This window comes from Rana temporaria, chromosome 2 (assembly GCF_905171775.1).
Source record: "Rana temporaria chromosome 2, aRanTem1.1, whole genome shotgun sequence".
NCBI lineage: Eukaryota > Metazoa > Chordata > Amphibia > Anura > Ranidae > Rana > Rana temporaria.
Window position 1 is genome coordinate 55,408,805 of NC_053490.1, and position 19,940 is coordinate 55,428,744.

At 45.3% G+C, this 19,940-nt stretch overlaps 1 protein-coding gene across 1 annotated transcript in view; it reads left to right on the forward strand.

Moving 5' to 3' along the window:
- The window catches only part of CEP126 (centrosomal protein 126), a 137,056-nt gene that overhangs the window by 116,245 nt on the left and 871 nt on the right, over window positions 1-19,940 (forward strand). Inside the window, exons 7-11 of the mRNA XM_040340194.1 lie at window positions 242-379; window positions 3,664-3,785; window positions 8,178-8,259; window positions 12,692-12,901; window positions 16,900-16,964. Of these exons, the coding sequence (XP_040196128.1) occupies window positions 242-379; window positions 3,664-3,785; window positions 8,178-8,259; window positions 12,692-12,901; window positions 16,900-16,964 (617 nt within the window). The remainder of the gene's footprint in view (window positions 1-241; window positions 380-3,663; window positions 3,786-8,177; window positions 8,260-12,691; window positions 12,902-16,899; window positions 16,965-19,940) is intronic.

The window sequence follows — 19,940 nt, forward strand, 5'->3', positions numbered from 1 at the left end:
TTCTGAAGGCAATTAGTTCCACTAGCTTTAGTTAGGGGTATCAGAGTAAAGGGGGCTGAATACAAATGCATGCCACACTTTTCAGATATTTATTTGTAAAAAATAAATAAAACCATTTTATCATTTTCCTTCCACTTCACAATTATGTGCCACTTTGTTTTGGTCTATCACATAACATACATTTCCCTTTTTTTTTTGTTTAGCTCATTTTTACAACAGACCCCTTTTAATGTTGTTCTAGGCGATTTCCATCCCGGTGATCTACCTTCTAATTTGCAGACACGACCTAACCTGTCCCATGTTGTCATTGATGGAGCAACACTGAATAACTGGAAAACATTTTCTAGAGCAAATGGCTTCTCCTCTCCTTTTGTTAATGGTAGGATTTTCAACATTATAATGCCATGTTTTGACAAAATATTTAAAGATTTGGGATAATAGTATGAACTAGCATTTGGGCATTAGCACCTAAATGTGAAGTATTCCTGATTGGGTAAAAAATTATTCATATGAGGATCTATGATTTAATATGTACCATTATGCCATAAGAATACTAAACTATATATTTCAGCTAGTGACAACTATGTATGCATCATCTGGCTACTTTAGCAATCATTTATACAAAATGCTTATATAGGTTTGTTTCTATAGAGTAGGGCAGTGATGGTGAACCTTGGCACCCCAGATGTTTTGGAACTACATTTCCCATGATGCTCATGCACCCTGCAGTGTAGTCGAGCATCATGGGAAATGTAGTTCCAAAACATCTGGGGTACCAAGGTTCACCATCACTGGAGTAGGGAGTATACATACAGTTGTGTGGCATTGGGCTATCTTGGTGGCAATCAATGGTGACCATTGAGGTAAAGCTTAACCCCTTGATGGACTCTCACCTTAACTGCCTGGAGATGACTCAGTAAGATCATTGCCCAACCCAGCAGTACCCTGCCAGATCAGTGGAATGTATTCTTGTGTCTGTAAGCACCCTAAGGCTGGCCAAAGTATATGCAATTGTCCTTTTCTCAATTACAGGTTGAAGGAAATTAAATTGCTTGATTCCCCCATCAACACAGTCAGTTTTGATGAGGGAATCCCTCCCGCAGTGCTATTGTGTTCTGCCGGCGGGGAGCGTAGAGAGACTTCCCCACCAGCAGAATACAATGTTCACTGCCACCAGCTATCACATAAAAAACAAACAGCCTGGGTGTACGGAAACCAATTGATGGATTGACTTCAGTACAACCAGTCTGCCCATAGATGGATCAAAATGTTCCCAGTTCCTGCTGAACTGGCTGAATTTCAGTCTGTCAATGGCCGGCTTAACTCTCAAGTCAAAAAATACAATTCGGCAGTAAGTCTCCATCACTTAGGTTGGCCATAGATGATTTGATTTTTTTTTTCATCAGCCAGGGCTGTTTGAAAAGAAAAAAATAAACAGATTCCCCCATCCACACAAGCAAGATGGATGGAGTAATCCTCCCACTGTGACATTTTGTTCTGATAGTCGAGAGAATACTCTGATTAGCGCTGCAGCCGCTGATCAAAGAAAAGTTTACCAACAGTCCCAGTAGATCGACTTCTGTTGAGCAAGAATGGCCATAGGTGGATCAAATTTGCTCAGTTCCTGTTACCCAGTCGAATTTTGATCCATCTATGACCAGCGTTAAGCTTTCCGTGAATGGTAAACAATGGCAGTGACACAATCTCGGTGAAGACAGGCAAGTACAAGACTGCTGTGCCAACTTCCCTCACAGCCCCAGATCACCCCAAACAACTCTTTTTTTCCCCCTCTCGTCTTAACCCAGCACCAGTTTAATTCTAATACTCCACTTACAAACTCCCTTTCTGTACTGTTCTCTTGGTTGTCCTTCTCACTTGCTCATTTCATTCTTTTAAGTGTTCAGTGTGGTTCCTATCTCTTTTTACCACCACAATATGGTCCTGCCCAATCTTTTTTCCACTGTCTAAACCAGGGGTGCCCAACCAGTGGCCCGGGGGCCACATGTGGCCTGTGGAGCCCTCTGATGTGACCCGCAACCTCCTGCTCTGGGATGGCTGGTTGGCAAGCCCAGGTTGCAGGTTGCCAACCTGCCATCCCAGAGCATCAGTGTTGTGAATAAAGTCGGCAGTAGAGGAAGCTATCGGCTTTTCAGAAAGTGCACGACACATGCAGGATATAATAGACGTCTATGGCAAAGTGCAGCTAACCGCCAGGAAAACCTCAGGTATACTGCACCGCACCCACATTGTGGGAAGACTGCAGACCATCAGTGTAAAAGCAGCCTTAGGCCCCTTTCAACCGATTGGTCCAACCCAATCAGACCCTCCATTCACCTCTATGGAGCGGCAGATGTAAATACTTTTGTCCGTTTACACCTGCTCACATCCAATCTGATCTGTTAAAAAAAACTGAAGTGGATCCCTCCCCTTCCATCTGATTGGATCAGAGGGCCCATAGAGTAGATTGGGTCGTGTCTGTGTTGCATATGCAGGACTGGACACAGACCTGTCATCTGCCCACTCCGCTCATTGTGGCCCACAACTGGTTACTAAGTCGCTTCAGTGGCCCTCAGCCTTCAAAAGGTTGGGCACCCCTGGTCTAAACAGTCCCTTGACTTCCATCCATATGCATAACCTCTCCACAGTTCCCACCCTCCTCTTCACCATCATTTTAATTTCCCCCATCGCCACCACCATCATTAGCTGATGATCCCACTGCCATCCGCATCCTTTCTTGGGAGTCATTGAGGAGTTAAAAAGACAAAAAAAATGGGAGGGGGAGAGAAGCGCAATATGTGTAGCATGTAAAGTGCAATTTTAATTAAAAAAATAAAACGCACTTACAAAGATAAAATGGAGCTCAGCATCAGCAGCCGGTCAGGTAGCCTCCAGGACAGAGATTAGACAGGCAACGGATGTCTTGCCTTGGCCACGGCTTGGGAGCAGAGATGGAATGGAAGCAGGGAACCACTGTCACTGGAGTGTCAACAGCTCCAGCATTCTCCCACAACATAAGATGACTTCAAATCCTGGGCCCTGAGTTCCATCCGTAGCTTTAGCTCTCCAGTGATATCTCTGTTCTAGAGGCTACCCGACTATAATGCTGAGCTCCATTTTAACTTTGTGAGTGCTTTTTTATATTTTCTATTAGAATTATACTTTACATGCTACACATATTGCACTTCTCTCCCCCGCTTTTTTATATTTTTTATTTAAATTAGACTTTACATGCTACACTATGGTTGTTGCGCTATTCTCCCCCTCTCCTCTTTTTGTCTCCTACAGCCACACAGCACACCCATGCTGGAATGAAGCAGCACTTTCAGAGTTAAATTAGTAGTGTGTTGTATAGCACTCCAGGCTACCCGCATCATCTAGCTTAGATAGGCTTCATCTGTCAAATTGTTTTATACGGTATCATACAGTTTTATGTTGTTTCACATTGTAAACTTATATCTAGCTCATCAGAGCACCGAGTTCTAACCAGCACTTATACAGGGTATATATACTCGGGTTATTCTTTGCATTAGACCACTATGGGCAGTTTCATTCCAAGGGGTCGGTTTTTCTGGGTGTTCATGTCTTTGATCTTTTTTCATTTGAGGAGTTAAAGCTGAATGCCAGAGATAACGCTTTATTTCTTCCTGATTTTTTTTTTATTAGGTTATGTAACCCTTCCAAGAAGAAGGCAGAATGTAGATAACAATGAGAACAAACGCAAAGCTTTGCTGGAGCAACGAAAAGGAAGACCTTGTTCAGCAGGCTGGAGGCCTCCACTCTCACAGGTAGGCTATGGCCATCTAAATAGGATAATCCTTTAAACGAATAATATGTGCAAAACGCTATACTTCCCAGCTCAGAACCATGCAGAAAAAAAACAGTTTAACTCATTAGAGAATTATGATAAAGTATGAATTAAAGTGTATATAAACTTAAAGGAGAAGTCCAGCAATTCGTTTTGCACTCCTGTGACCCGTTTTCAACAGAAAGTGGGCTGGAATCAGCTCTCTGCAGACGTTACAGGAATCAGTCCAGGCACTGCGTCATCCCGACAGTGGAAGTCTGGATCCGGCCAGGTGCCTAGACTGATACCCGTCTCAGCCTCTCAGCGAGCCGCTAAGAGCCTGAGACGGATGCTCTCCGCCCCTCCGCCCCTCCACAGCTCAGCAGTCCAGTGAGTGTGGACCGAGCTCTCTGCTCAGGCAGCTGTGAAAACCGAGCCTTCGGCGGTGTTCGATCGCTCAATTCTCAGTAAAGAGGCAGCAGGGACAGATGCAGCATCGGGCCGATGCTGCATCCACCTAGGTAATTATGAATCTAGAAAAAAAAAAGACTTTTCTTTTAACCACTTAAAGACCTTAGGTGTTTTTCAGATGTAGTGTTTGCAAGACTAAAACAGTTTTTTCTGCTAGAAAATTACTTAAAACCCCCAAACATTATATATATTTTTTTTCTAACACCCTAGAGAATAAAATAGTGGTCATCGCAATACTTTTTGTCACACCGTATTTGCGCAGCGGTCTTACAAGCGCACTTTTTTTGGAAAAAAAATCACTTTTTTTAATTAAAAAATAAGACAACAATAAATTTGGCCCAATTTTTTTATATATTGTGAAAGATAATGTTACGCCGAGTAAAATGATACCCAACATGTCACGCTTTAAAATTGCGCCCGCTCGTGGCATGGCGTCAAACTTTTACCCTTAAAAATCTCGATTGGCGATGTTTTAAAAATTCTATAAGTTGCATTTTTTGAGCTACAGAGTAGCTCTAGGGCTATAATTATTGCTCTCGCTCTAACGATCGCGGCGATACCTCACTTGTGTGATTTGAACACCGTTTTCATATGCGGGCGCTACTCGCGTATGCGTTCGCTTCTGCGCGCGAGCTCGTCGGGACGGGGCGCTTGGTTTTCTTATTTATTTTTATTTATTTTATTATTTTTTACACTGAAATAAAAAAAAAAAAATGATCACTTTTATTTCTATTACAAGGAATGTAAACATCCCTTGTAATAGAAAAAAGCATGACAGGTCCTCTTAAATATGAGATCTGGGGTCAAAAAGACCTCAGATCTCATAATTAGACTTAAATGCAAGAAAAAAAAAAAAAAGAGGAAAATTTGTCATTTAAAAAAATGACAACAAAAAAATTGTCTCTTTAAGAGGCTGGGCGGGACTGACGTTTTGACGTCACTTCCGCCCAGCAGAGCTATGAGGACGGGTGGGGGCCATCTTGCCCTCACTCAAGTCCTCGCTCTCCAGGCGGCAGCATCCGATCTCCTCCGCCGCTACCGACGGCTACGGTAAGCGGCGGAGGGCGCGGAAAAGCAGTGGGAGGGGGGGCTCTCTCCCGCCACCGTTAACGGCCATGTCGCGGCGAATCCGCCGCGGAGACCGCCATTATCGTTTACACGGCCGCCCACAGAAAATATGGATACCTCAGTTGTGGCAGCGGCTGCTGCCGTTACTGAGATATCCATATTTAAAAAGAGGACGTACATTTACAATACGCGGGTCTTTAAGTGGTTAAGAAATAAAATCTAATATATTGCAGCTTAGTAGTCGTTAGAGATTTGGGCCCAGATTCACAATCAATTCACACCAATGTACGCTACGCCAACGCAGCGCAGAGAGGCAAGCATGGAATTCAGAAAGCCAGTGCTCCCAACGCTGCGTCGGCGTGATGTAGGTTTTCGAAGGCGCAGGCCGGCGTAGGTGGAAGTGGGCTTGACCCATGCAAACCCATGCAAATGAGGCGTGACCCCATGCAAACGATGGTCCGAGCGCCAGACAAGTACGTTTAACGAACTGCGCATGCGCCGTGACGTGGACGCATCCCCCTGCGCATGCTCACAACCACGTCGGAACAAACGCCGTATTTCCCTCATTTGCATGTTTGAATGACTTCTCAAAGGGAGCGGCACCATGCTCCCAGCCTAAATGTGCGCCCACTCTACGCCGGCGTAAGCAAGATATGTCGGCGGGGTGTAGCCTGGTTTTAGGCGCATCTCTGTTTGTGGGTCTTGCGCACAGATACGACGGCGCACATTTGCACTTACGTCGGCGTAACTTGTTATACGTCGGCGTAAGTGCTTTGTGAATCCGGGCCTTTGTGTCTGCATTAATTTTTGGACAGACATTCCTTCCATTATTTTCATCTGGTAATCTGCCAGTAAACGCTCTTCCTGTCCTAGTGTGGCAACGCTCACTCACTGTACTGAATCTATGGAGGAGCAGTACTGCCACCCTAGGCTGCTTTACTGAATTAGACACCAAATCTGCACCCCCCATCTGTATAACATGGGGGGGGGGGGGGACGTGTTCTGCAGTCCTTAGAAGATTGCTGGGAGGACTGGTAAAACTGCTTGGGATTTCAGTGCACCAGAAGCAGGGTGCACAGAGAGTTATGAGCTCACTGTGTATGTTCTGGCAGGATCAACATCTTCGGGATATAACAAAATTCTTTCAATGGCACACTTAACAGACCAAAAGGGAGCAAATAGAGTTCATTGCTTGGGTTTACATAAGCTTTATAATATTGTATGTTCCTTTGATACATTTACATGCTTGCTGTGTCATAATTGTGTTTGTCAATGGAACATTTTTAGGAGAAAATGATTATGAGATAAAATACCGAAGGGAGTTGAAATAACTCATCCATCTTAGTGAATGGAGTGTAATGTGTCTGGAGAAAGTGGTGTTTCTTCAGAACATATTACCAATGTATTTTCATCATTGTGTAAACATGGCAGCTAATGAACCCAGAGCAGATTACAGGCGACATGACTTCATACGCATGCAGATCAGATGTTGAAAGTGGTTACACAATGTCTGACTATTTCATCTCCCCCAATACTTCTGATGTCATAACAATATTATGTAAATGCATTGTTGCCATTGTCGGGTTGAGTTGATTTTTAACCACTTCACCCCCGGAAGAATTTACCCCTGACCAGAGCCCCTATCGTGCGACGTGGCTCCCAAACAAAATTTACGTCCTTTTTTCTCCACAAATAGGTTTTTATTTTTTATAAACAAAAGGAGATCGACAATTTTGAAAAAAAAGCAATATTTTTTACTTTTTGCTATAATAAATATCCCACAAAAATATATAAAAACATTGGGCCAGATTCAGATACATTTGCCCTGGCGCAGCGTATCAGTGATACGCTACGCCGCCGTATCTTACCTGGCGGAATTTCGAATCCACAGCGATTTCGCGCCGTAAGATACGGCGGCGTAGTGTTTTTCTGGCGGCGTATTTGAAATTGGGCGGGTAGGGGGCGTGATTCATTTAAATGAAGCGCGTCCCTGCGCCGCTTGAACTGCGCATGCTCCGTTTTGAAATTTCCCGCCGTGCTTTGCGCGAAATGACGTCGCACCGACGTGATTTTTTGAACGTCGACGTGAGTTACGTCCTTTCCTATTCAGGGACGACTTACGCAAAAAAAAAAAAAATTTAAATTAGATGCGGGAACGACGGCCATACTTTAACATGGCAAGTCTAAATATAGGCCACAAAATAGCTGCTTTAACTATACGCCGGGAAAAGCCGACTAGCGACGACGTAAGAGAATGCGACGGCCGCGCGTACCTTCGTGGATCGACGGAAAATGCTAATTAGCATACCCGACGTGGAAAACGACGCAAACTCCACCCAGCGGGCGCCGAAATATTACACCTACGATCCAGAGGCGTACGAAGCCGTACGCCTGTCGGATCGAAGCCAAAAGCCGTCGTATCTTGGTTTGAGGATTCAAACTAAAGATACGACACGGCAAATTTGAAAATACGCCGGAGTATCAGTAGATACTCCGGCGTATTTCTTCTGTGAATCTGGCCCATTTTTTTTTCCCTCAGACTGATACGTATTCTTCTACATATTTTTGGTAAAAAAAAATCGCAATAAGCATTTAATTATTGCTTTGCGCAAAAGTTATAGCTTCTTCTCTTATAATTTTTTTTTTCTAGTAATGGCGGCAATCAGCGATTTGTATCGTGACACATCAGACACTTTTTCCGCTATTTTGGGACTTTTCACATTTTATAAAAAATGCATTGATTACGCTTGTATAGGTTTGATGGTCGGGTGTCGACAAAGTTTTGGCCATATAATGTATAATTTTTTTCCACCTTTTCCTTTTCTGAATTTCCATTTCCTTGTCCTGTTCACAGAACTTGCATACAGTGAAGATAAGCCCAATTCACAGCACACAAGAGCCTGCACAAGTACACCCTTCATCAGCTTCAGTTGAAGGTATGTAATATGCCATTGTGATTTTTATTTTATTTTTACAGTATTTTATTTATGAATTAACCACTTCTCCACCGGGCCTATTCTGGCACTTCTCTCCTTCATGTAAAAATCATAATTTTTTTGCTAGAAAATTAATCGGAACCCCCAAACATTATATATTTTTTTTTTTTTTTTAGCAGACACCTTAGGGAATAAAATGGCGGTCATTGCAACTTTTTTTCTCGCACTGTATTTGTGCAATCATTTTTCAAATGCCTTTTTTGGGGGGAAAAAAACGGTTTCATGAATTAAAAAATAACAAAACAGTAAAGTTAGCCCAATTTTTTTGTATAATGTGAAAGATGATGTTACGCCGAGTAAATAGAAACCTAACATGTCATGCTTTCAAAATTGCGCACACTCATGGAATGAAGGCAAACTTAGGTACTTAAAAATCTCCATAGGCGACACTTTCATTTTTTTTACAGGTTACTATTTTCAAATTACAGAGGAGGTCTAGTGCTAGAATTGTTGCACACGCTCTAACGCACGCGGCGATACCTCACATGTGGGGTTTGAACAGCGTTTACATATGTGGGCGGGACTTACATGCGTGTTCGCTTCTGAGCGCGAGCTACCGGGGACAGGGGCGTTTAAAAAAAGAAATATATATTTTATTTTTTATTTTACTTTATTTTTTTTATTTTTACACTTTTTTAAATTTTTCTTTTTTTGATAACTTTTATTCCTATTACAAGGAATGTAAACATCCCTTGTAATAGGAATCTCTGCGACAGGTCCTCTTTATGGAGAGATGTGGGGTCAATAAGACCTCACGTCTCTCCTCCAGGCTTGAAAGCATCAATCTCATGCCAACAGCCGCGATTGCGGCTTTGTTTACTTCCGGTTACCCGGGTGACAACATCGCGCCCAGGCCTCCGACGGTCATAGAGATGCTGGTGACCATATGGTCCTCGGAAATCTCTATCGTCGTGAGCCGGCACAGGACGATTCGTTCTCTGGACCCCCGATGGCACAGGAGAGCCCGGAGAAGCACCGGATGGCCGCGGGATGGGGGGGACGTCCCCCTCCCGCTGCCTATAAGAATTAACAAGCGGTGGAACTGCGGCTGTGATTGTTCTTATCGTGCACAGAATCGCCGGCAGAAGATGGTGATATCTGAATGATGCCTGTCACGCTTCAAAATTGCGCCCGCTCGTGGAATGGCAACAAACTTTTACCCTTAAGGCTCCATTCACACCTAATGCCGATGTGGCTCCCAGCAGGGGTATGCATCCTGGTTCACTGTTTCAGCCCAAATTTTTGGCTGAATTCAGACCTAAAATGGACCAAAAGACGCACAGGGCTCCTGTGTAAATTTGCATCAGAGCCGCATCGGAGATATATGAACCGGCTACATAGAGAGTCATTCACATTCTCCTGCTATTGCGAATTGGATGCGGGAATACGTATCCAATTCGCAATAGTGTGAATCCGGCCTCAATATCTCCATAGGCGATGTTTAAATAATTCTCTACAGGTTGCATGTTTTGAGTTACAGAGAAGGTATAGTGCTAGAATTATTGCTCTCACTCTAACGATCACGGTGATACCTGACACGTGTGGTTTGAACACCGTTTTCATATGTGGGCGCTGCTCAAGTATGCGTTCGCTTCTGCATGCGAGCTCGGCGGCATGAGACGTGTTCAGTTTTTTTTTTTATTCATTTTTTTACACTGTTCAAAATGTGTCACTTTTATTCCTATTACAAGGAATGTAAACATCCCTTGTAATGGAAAAAAAGCATGACAGGACCTCTTAGGCCCCTTTCACACCGGGGCGGGAGGTGCGGTGGCGGAATAGCGCCTCTATACTGTCGGAATTGCGCCGATATTCGGCAGCTAGCAGGACGGTTTTAACCCCCACTAGCGGCCGAAAAAGGGTTAATACTAGGGTTGTCCCGATACCACTTTTTTAGGACTGAGTACAAGTACCGATACTTTTTTTTATGTACTCGCCGATACCGAATACCGATACTTTTTTTAAAATGTGTCCCCAAATGCAGCCATGTCCCCCCACATATTTCAGCCATGTCCCCCACATGCCATGTCCCCCGTATATCCAGCCATGTCCTCCGTATATCCAGCCATGTCCCCCGTATATCCAGCCATGTCCCCCGTATATCCAGCCATGTCCCCCGTATATACAGCCATGTCCCCCGTACCTACTGTTAATCAACGCGGCGCGGTGAACATTACAGTCAGCGTTCGTTTGAACAGCTGTTTTCCCCGCCGCGCATAGACACTCCCCCTTGCTCGCGATTGGACAGATCCGTCCAAGGGGGAGTGTCTATGCGCGGCGGGGAAAAGCTATTTAAACGAAAGCTGTCTGTAATGTTCCCCGCGCCGATTAACGTGGCGTGTTGGCGGCGGCGGCAGGGGGGGGGGGGGTGGAGGTGAGGGGAAGTATTCTATTTTAGTATCGGCGATATTAGCGGGAGTACGAGTACTCCCGCTAATACTCGGTATCGGTCCCGATACCGATACTGGTATCGGTATCGGGACAACCCTAGTTAATACCTCCAGCAATGCGCCTCTGCAGAGGCGCATTGTCGGCGGTATTACCGCGGTGTCCCATTGTTTTCAGTGGGAAGGAGCGGTGGAGGAGCCGTAAACACACTACTCCTCTCATCGCTCCTAAGATGCTGATGGCAGGACTTTTGGAGCGGTCCCGCCAGCGCATCGCCTCAGTGTGAAAGCACTCGGGCTTTCACACTGAGACTACAGGGCAAGAGTTTTTCAGGTGGTATATTCAGGCGCTATTTTTAGCGCTAAACCACCTGAAAAACTCCTCAGTGTGAAAGGGGTTTAAAATGTGAAATCTGGGGTAAAAAAAGACCTCAGGTCTCATATTTACACTAAAATGCAATAAAATAAAAAAATGTTGTTTGAAATTAATAAAAAAAATGTAAATGTCTCTTTAAGAGCTATGAGCGGAAGTGACGTTTTGACGTCGCTTCCGCCCTGCAATGGTATGGAGCCGAGCGGGGGCCATCTTCTCCTCAGTCAGCTACATACCACAGACCGAGAAGGATCCGATCATCTCCGCTGCTACCGATAGCTCTGATAAGCAGCAGAGGGCACCGGAGAGAGGCGGGAGGGGGAGCCCTCTACCACCACTGATAAAAGTGATCTTGCGGCGAATCCGGCGTACAGACCAGTTTTATCTGAAAGCTGTCTGCCCACTGAAATAAAGGATACCGAATTATGGTAGCTAGCTGCTACCATAACAACGATATACTGCATTTATCGGGGTATTGCGCGCTCCGGCGTATAACGCGCACCCCTAAAGTGGACCCGCATTCCTGTGGAAAAAATATTTTTGTACTTACAGTTTTGGTGTCTTGCGCGGCGTCCATCGTCGGGTCCGGCGTCTGTCTGCGGCTGTCCTCTTCGTCGGGTCTGGCGTCCTTCTGCGGCAACCTCCCCGCTTGTTTCCCGCTTTCCCAAGCCGAGTTTGAATACTGCGCTGGCATATACCGAGCGCAGTACACTCGTGTATAGTCGGGCAGGCTCGGCTACTCTCACGCTCACGTCCTGTACGTCCAGGACGTGAGCGCGAGAGGAGCCGAGACTGCCCGACTATACACGAGTGTACTGCGCTCGGTATATGCCGGCGCAGTATTCAAACTCGGCGCGGGAAAGCGGGTATCGGCGTATATCGCGCACCCACGATTTTGCCCTTCAGGGCAAAAAAGTGCGCGGTATACGCCGATAAATACGGTACTTCTTCAAAGCGGCAGCAAAGCTCACTTATACAGAGTAAGGCCTCGTACACACGACCGAGAATCTCGTCGTAAAAGAATACACACTGTCAAGACAAAATCTCGTTCTCAAACGCGGTGACGTACAACGGCACTATAAAGGGGAACTTCCATTCCACTGGTGCCACCCTTGGGGCTGCTTTTGCTAATCTCATGTTACTGCGTGTTAAGTAAAAGTTTGGTGAGAGACGTTTTGCGCTTTTTAGTCTGTGACAGCGTGACGAATGTGCTATCTCCATTACGAACGCTACTTTTACCGAAGGTGCGCTCCGGTCTCATACTTTATTCGGAGCATGCGCGCATTTCTAAGCATACACACGAACGTGTTTCTCGTCGTAAACCAGCCTGACGAGAAACACGACGAGGAAGTTGAGACTCCCGACGAGAAAAAATAGAGCATTGTCTTTTTTTCTCGTCGAGATCCACGACAGTTTATTCGACGAAAAACATACACATGACTGTTTTTCTCGGCAAAAAAGCTCTCCCACCAATTTTCTAGATGGATTTTGCCGAGGAAAACGGTCGTGTGTACGAGGCCTGAGAGGATGAGTACTGAGATCATGAAGTAAGAACGTTAGTCATACCCAGTTTTGAAGCTCTTGTTTATGTTTGGTTCTTGTCTTTATGTAGTTTCAGAAAGCACGGCTCAGTTTATGCTGGCAGAGAATCTGGTGGAAACATCTGCGACAGATGGAGAAATCTTAGCTGCCATGCAAACATTGCAGGCAAACAAGCAGAATCTCAGGAGCCACAAATCCCCCAACACAGGACACACTGCTCTGTCTATAGAAGAACAGAGACTCCTCCAATCTCTTGATCGCCTTAACCAGAGGCTACAGAGTGAGTACAGAACTTGCAGGCCTAGGCTGCCATAATTATTCATTTCCAAAGTACAGTATAACTGCATAAAATACAAGTATAATTAAATAAGAATATATGCCATAAAAAAAGATTGCCTAGACGTGTAGACAAGTCAGCACAACACAGAGCACTGCGTTATTAGTATCTCCCAGACTATGGAGTTATTTCTGTGGTTGCAAAAGGTGCATAAAATGTGCAAAGATCTTTTGTCACTTCTCAAACATTTTTGTGACCTTGCGTAATGTTAGCTGGTAAATGCTCATCTGAAGAGCATTTGATTTATTATTATTTATTACAGGTACTTACCGTATTTATCGGCGTATAACACGCACGCTAATTTTAAGAGGGATGTTTCAGGAAAAAAATATAAAATTGTAAATAACGGACTTTGAAGCAAAAAAAAGGGTCAGTGGCCATTACTACAGCCTGATCAGTGCCAATCTGCAGGCTCACTTTTGCCCATTAATGAAGCCAGATAAGTGGCCATTTGCAGCCCCACCATTGCCCATCATTGTAGTCTGATCAAAGCCCATTTTCAGCCTCAGCAGTGCCCATTATTGCAGGCTGCTCAGTGCCCATCTGCAGCCTTGCCGTTGCCCATCATTGCAGCCTGCTCAGTGCCCATCTGCAGCCTTGCTATTGCCCATCATTGCAGCCTGCTCAGTGCCCATATGCAGTCTTGCCGTTCCCCATCATTGCAGCCTGATCAGTGCCCATCCCCATCCTTGCCATTGCTCATCATTGCAGCCTGATCAGTGCCCATCTGCAGTCTTGCCGTTCCCCATCATTGCAGCCTGATCAGTGCCTATCCCCATCCTTGCCATTGCTCATCATTGCAGCCTGCTCAGTGCCCATCTGCAGTCTTGCCGTTCCCCATCATTGCAGCCTGATCAGTGCCCATCCCCATCCTTGCCATTGCTCATCATTGCAGCCTGATCAGTGCCCATCCCCATCCTTGCCATTGCTCATCATTGCAGCCTGCTCAGTGCCCATCTGCAATCTTGCCGTTCCCCATCATTGCAGCCTGCTCAGTGCCCATCTGCTGCCTTGCTATTGCCCATCATTGCAGCCTGCTCAGTGCCCATCTGCAGCCTCACCAGTGCCTGTTAATGTAGCCAGTGTGGATGTAGACAGAGCCAGATCTCCGGTGTACTCGGCTCAGCTCGCCACTCGGCTTGCAATCTGGGACATGTGGCACGCTAAGAGCCGTCCAGGAGGCGGGACTGAGTGTGACTGCGAGCCGAGATGAGCCGAGTACACAGGAGATCCCAGTTCTGTCTAATATGGCAGCGCTTGTCCCCTCCTTCCCCTCTGAGGCAGCACTATGTCGGCATATAACACGCACCCAAGATATTCCTCTATTTATAGGGAGAAAAAGTGTGTGTTATACGCCGATAAATACGGTATATAGCGCCATCAATTTACGTAGAGCTTTACACATATATTGTACATTCACATCAGTCCCTGCCCCCAAGGAGCTTACAATCTAAGGTCCCTAATCCACATTCATACATACACATACTCTGGTCAATTTAGACACGAGACAATTAACCTACCAGCATGTCTTACTGGAGTACCCGGAGGAAACCCGCGCAGGCACAGGGAGAACCTGCAAACTCCAGGCAGGTAGTGCTGTGGTTGGGATTTAGAAAGTATTTACAAACAGATTTCTTGCGACATTTAATGCGTTTGTACAGGAATTTTTTTTTTTTTCGTTTAAAATAACAAACATCTCATACTTACCTCCACTGTGCAGTTCGTTTTGCACAGAGCTGCCCCGATCCATGTCTTCTGGGGTCCCTCGGCGGCTGTCTCGGTCCTCCCCGCAATTAGTAACCACAGTCATGCGAGAGCTCGCATGGTGGTCACTAATTGCGGGCGCACTCCCGTGATACAGCGACCGGCCATAGCCGCTCACTGTATCACTCTGCCCCGCCCCTCGGCACGCCGCGTCACTGGATGTGATTGACAGCAGCGCCAGCCAATGGCTGTGCTGCTCTCAATCCCATCCGCTCTAGCCAATCATTGGCCAGGCTGATCGGTGAAGAGGATCTCGGGACCGCGCTGGACTTCCGAAGGGTCAGGTAAGTATAACGGGGGCTCGGGGGGGGGCACGTTCTCTTTCTAACTCCGTCGGAATTTCAGATGGAGACAGTCCGATGGGGCCCACACACGGTCGGAATATCCAATGAAAAAATTCCGTCTGACTTTTTCAATCGGAAATTCCGATCGTGTGTACGAGGCATAATGGGACTCTGTACTCTTGAGTGATGAAACCAAGAAAAATGTTTTTGGAACTGATGGCTTCAAAACTGTAGGGCATCGCAAAGGTGAGGCGTACAAAGAAAAATGCATGGTGCCTCCAGTGAAACATGGTGGTGGCAGTGCTTCTATGGGGCTGCATAAGTGTCGGGGAGCTGCATTTCGTTGATGGTATCATGAATTCACAGATGTACTGCTCTATATTAAAAGAGAAGATGCTACCATCACTCCATGCCCTTGGTCATCGTGTATTTTTCCAACATGACAACGATCCAAAACACACATCTAAGGCCACTGTAGCATTTCTGAAGAGCAACAGGATGTAAGTGATTCATTGGCCAAGTATGTGTGCTGATCTGAACCCAATCGAACACCTATGGGGAATTCTGAAGAGAGAAGTTGAGCCTCACTCTCCATCCAGGATCCAGGCTCTAAAAGAGGTCATTCTCGAAGAATGGAAAAAGATACCGTATTTATCGGCGTATACCGCGCACTTTTTTGCCCTGAAAATCAGGGCAAAATCGTGGGTGCGCGGTATACGCCGATACCCGCTTTCCCGCGCCGAGTTTTGAATACTGCGCCGACATATACCGAGCGCAGTACACTCGGGTATAGTCGGCCAGTCTCGGCTCTTCCACGCTCACGTCCTGGACGTACAGGACGTGAGCGCGAGTGTTGCCGAGCCTGCCTGACAATACACGAGTGTACTGCGCTCTGTATATGTCGGCGCAGTATTCAAACTCGGCGCGGGAAACGAGCGGGGAGGATGCGAGGACGCCGCAGAAGGATGCCGGACCCGACGAAGAGGACACCCGAAGCCCGCAGACGGACCCCGGACACGACGAAGAGGACACCCAAAAGCCCGCAGACGGACCCCGGACACGACGAAGAGGACACCCAAAAGCCCGCAGACGGACCCCGGACCCGACGAAGAGGACACCCGAAGCCGCAGAAGGACGCCGGACCCGACGAGGCCGCCGATGGATGCCGCGCAAGACACCAAAACTGTAAGTACAAAAAAACTTTTTTTCCACAGGATTCGGGGCCACTTTAGGGGTGCGCGGTATAAGCGGGAGCGCGTTATACCGCGATAAATACGGTAGATGTTGCAATATGTCACCAACTTGTTCATTCCATACCTAGAAGACTTGGTGCTGTTCTTACAAATCATGGAGGTCATACAAAATACTAGATGTAGTAGTTTTTGTTGCGGGTGTATTCGTTTTTGCATCAACTACTGTATTTATTGGCGTATAACATTCACTATTTTACCCTGAAAATAGAAGGTAAACTGTGCCTGCGTGTTATACGAAAAGGGGTTGCAGAAAGTTTTTCTCCTAAAACTTCCCCCTTAAAGTTAGGGTGCGTGTTATACGCCTGTGCGTGTTATACGCCGATAAATACGGTAAGTTGAGTAAACCTGAAGATTTTGTAATCTAAGTTATATTATTATCCTTACTTTCATGTAATGGAGCTAAACAAATGTTCTGTAAAACTCAGTTTTGTCAATATTTTGGAAATTGTTCTTCGAAATAGTGATTATAATCTTTTTTTTCAAAAGGGTTTACTCATTTATGCTGAGCACTGTATATACATAATACTTTAGCCTTTCATTTCTATTGTATACTGAATTGATTGTTTTACAAGGTGAGGGTTTACATATACTTTACCTTTTTAAAGAAACTCAATTTAATTGGCTTCTATGCATTTTTCAGCTGTGCAGGACACAATGACCAAACCTCCAGGGACAGCAAATGGTTTTCCAATCAAGTCAACATTGGTGAGTTTCGGTTCAAGAATAACTAGCAAGTGTTGTTAAAATTCTTTCTTCTCCACTCTAATGTCTTTATCTGCCTGCAAAGTGCAGTTGCTGTTGAACCACAATAGCCATTACCAATATTGCATGCCTTAAGGTGCAGTATGTTTAAACACAAGAACAGAATGTAATAAGATCTTGCTTACCAGTCCTTAGACATGGTGGCTTCATCAGATTTCTTTTTTTCTTTCTTGCCCATTGGGATACATAGGAATTCTTTAGAACACCCAAAAAAAATTATTATTATTTTTTTTTGATGTCACAATGTACAGTATAAGATTTCCTATCATCTGTGCCCAGTCTTGCCACACAGAGTGAATCCAGCTCTGAGCAATCCTCTTATTGTTCAGTTAAATAAAACAGACTTACAGAGAAAAACCTTAGTCCGTTCCGCCCCCTTGCTGTGAGTGACAGGTTATTTACATATCTCATGCGCTAGCTTGGAGACAAGCATTATTTTTTAATTCCCACCCTCACTCCTTTTCTGAAGTCATGTGGTTACTTTTCTGGATTTTGACTGGATGTTAGTGATCATAGCAGAATTTAGTGTAAGGAATACACAAGAGAAAATGCATGTTGACGAGGGGAGTGTAGAGGAGGGCGGGGAGTCTACTGACATCACGACTCCACCCACCGAGCTCCAGACAACAGACCCACCTACAGAATCTGCAGTTTTTCAGTTCTTATAACAGACAGAGGGGAGACATTTGACAGGTAAGGATACATACAGGAGGCATCTACATCCTTATAGATCATCACTATGGCAGTAGTTTAGAAAGGATGAGAGTGGCTTTACATCCACTTTAAGCCTCGTACACATGATCGGACTTCCAACCAACTTTTCTGTGGATTTTGGTCCGAAAGGCGTTGGCCGGGAACTTGTTCTACATACACACGGTACAACATTTTCAGCCAACATTCACCAAACCACGTGGTTTTTCAGCTCTTTACCACCACCCTTTGGGCAACTTCTGCTTTTGTTGACTGATGTTTAACATTGGTTCTGAGCATGCGTGTTTGTACATCGGATTTTAGTTGGACCAACTTGCGTACACACGATCGGATAAACCGAAGTAACAGATTTATTGCCCAACAGTTGGTGAGCATGAACATACCAACTTTTGTTGTTGTTAATTCAGCCAACAATTGTCTGATGGAGCATACACACGATCAGATTATCCGACACAACACATCCAACAGACAATTATGGCCATAAAGTTGGATCGTGTGTACGAGGCTTTAGACTTTTGGGTTAAACTGACTTAGGGCTCTTTCACATGGGCGGCCCGTTCAGGTCCGCCTGCCAGTTTTTTGGGTGGACCTGAACGGGCGCTCCGTGCTCCTCTATGGAGCCGCGGATGTCAGCGGTGACATGCCCGCTGACATCCGATCCGCCAAAGTGTGACGGAGGAAAAACCTACTTTTCCATCCGTCTGGCGGATCGGATTGGGTGAACACGGACAGACGGTCCGTGTTCATCTGATCCCCCCATAGGGGAGAGCGGTGAAAAGATAGGGCAGTCCCTGCACAGTGGTGCGGGGACCGCCCTGTCATCCGCCGGCTCAGCGGGGATCAACGGAGCGATACCCACTGAGCAAGCGGAGGTTCACGGGGCAGATCATTACTAACTACTTATAAAGTGTGAGCTGGAGTTTGGCTTCAATTTATTGTTGTATTAATCTTAAACCTCATACACACGATTGGACTTCCATTGGAATTTTCCGTGGATTTTTGTCCAAATGGGCGTTCGCAGTGAACTTGTTCTGCATACACACGGCAGAACATTTTCAGCCAACTTTTGCCAAATCACGTGGTTTTTCAGCTTTTTACCGCCACCCTTTGGGCAACTTCTGCTATTGTTGACTGATGTTTAGCATTGGTTCTGAGCATGCGTGTTTGTACTTTGGACTTTAGTCCGATGGACTTGTGTACACACGATCAGATGATCCTCCATCGGACATTTGTTGTCAAAAGGTTTGAGAGCATGCACAGCGAACATTTATCCGTTGAAAAAGCAACAACAATTGTCCAATAGAGCATACGGATGGTTGGATTGTCCAATAAAACAGGTTAGTCGGACCGCTAACATCTAATGCCACGTACACACGACCATTTTTAATGACAAGAAAATTTTAATTTTTTTAATTTCTCGACGAGAAAAATGCCTGACATTTTTTCAGAACCTGCTTTATTTTTTCTCGTCGTTTTTCACGTCGTGAAAAACGGTTGTGTGTATGCTTTAACGAGGGGGGGAAAAAAAACGTGCATGCTCAGAAGCACGAAATTAGCAAAAGAAGCCCAAAGGGTGGCGCCATTCGAATGGAACTTCCCCTTTATAGTCCCGTCCTACGCGTTGTCGTACCGGTTGTACGTCACCGCGCTTTGCTCGAGCATTTCACAAACCTGTGTATGCAAGGCAGGCTTGAGAGGAATCACGACAAATCACGTAGAGAGAAAAACTTAGTTTTTTTGCAAGCCATGAATAACGGTCGTGTGTATGCGGCATTATGCCGCGTACACACGGTCATTTTTTGTGATAAAAAAAAACTTAATTTTCAGCATGAAAAAAAACGACGTTTTTCAAACTTCATTTTAAAAAACGACATTGCCTACACACCATAGTTTTTTCAAAATGCTCTAGCAAACCGCGGTTACGTTCAGCACGTACGGCGGCACTCTGTTCCATTCAAGCTCGCGTCATAACTTGCTTCTGAGCATGCGCGGGTTTAAAAACGTTGTTTTAACCGTCATTTTAGCTACACACGGTCATTTTTTATGACACAAAAAACGACGTTTTGAAAAACGACATAAAAAATGTTTTTTTTTGTCGTTTTTCAGAAGACATAAAACAAAGTTTTCCCCACACACTGTCATTTTAGGATTTAGCATAATGCCGCATACAGACGGTCATTTTTTGCGATGGAAAAAAAATGAAGTTTG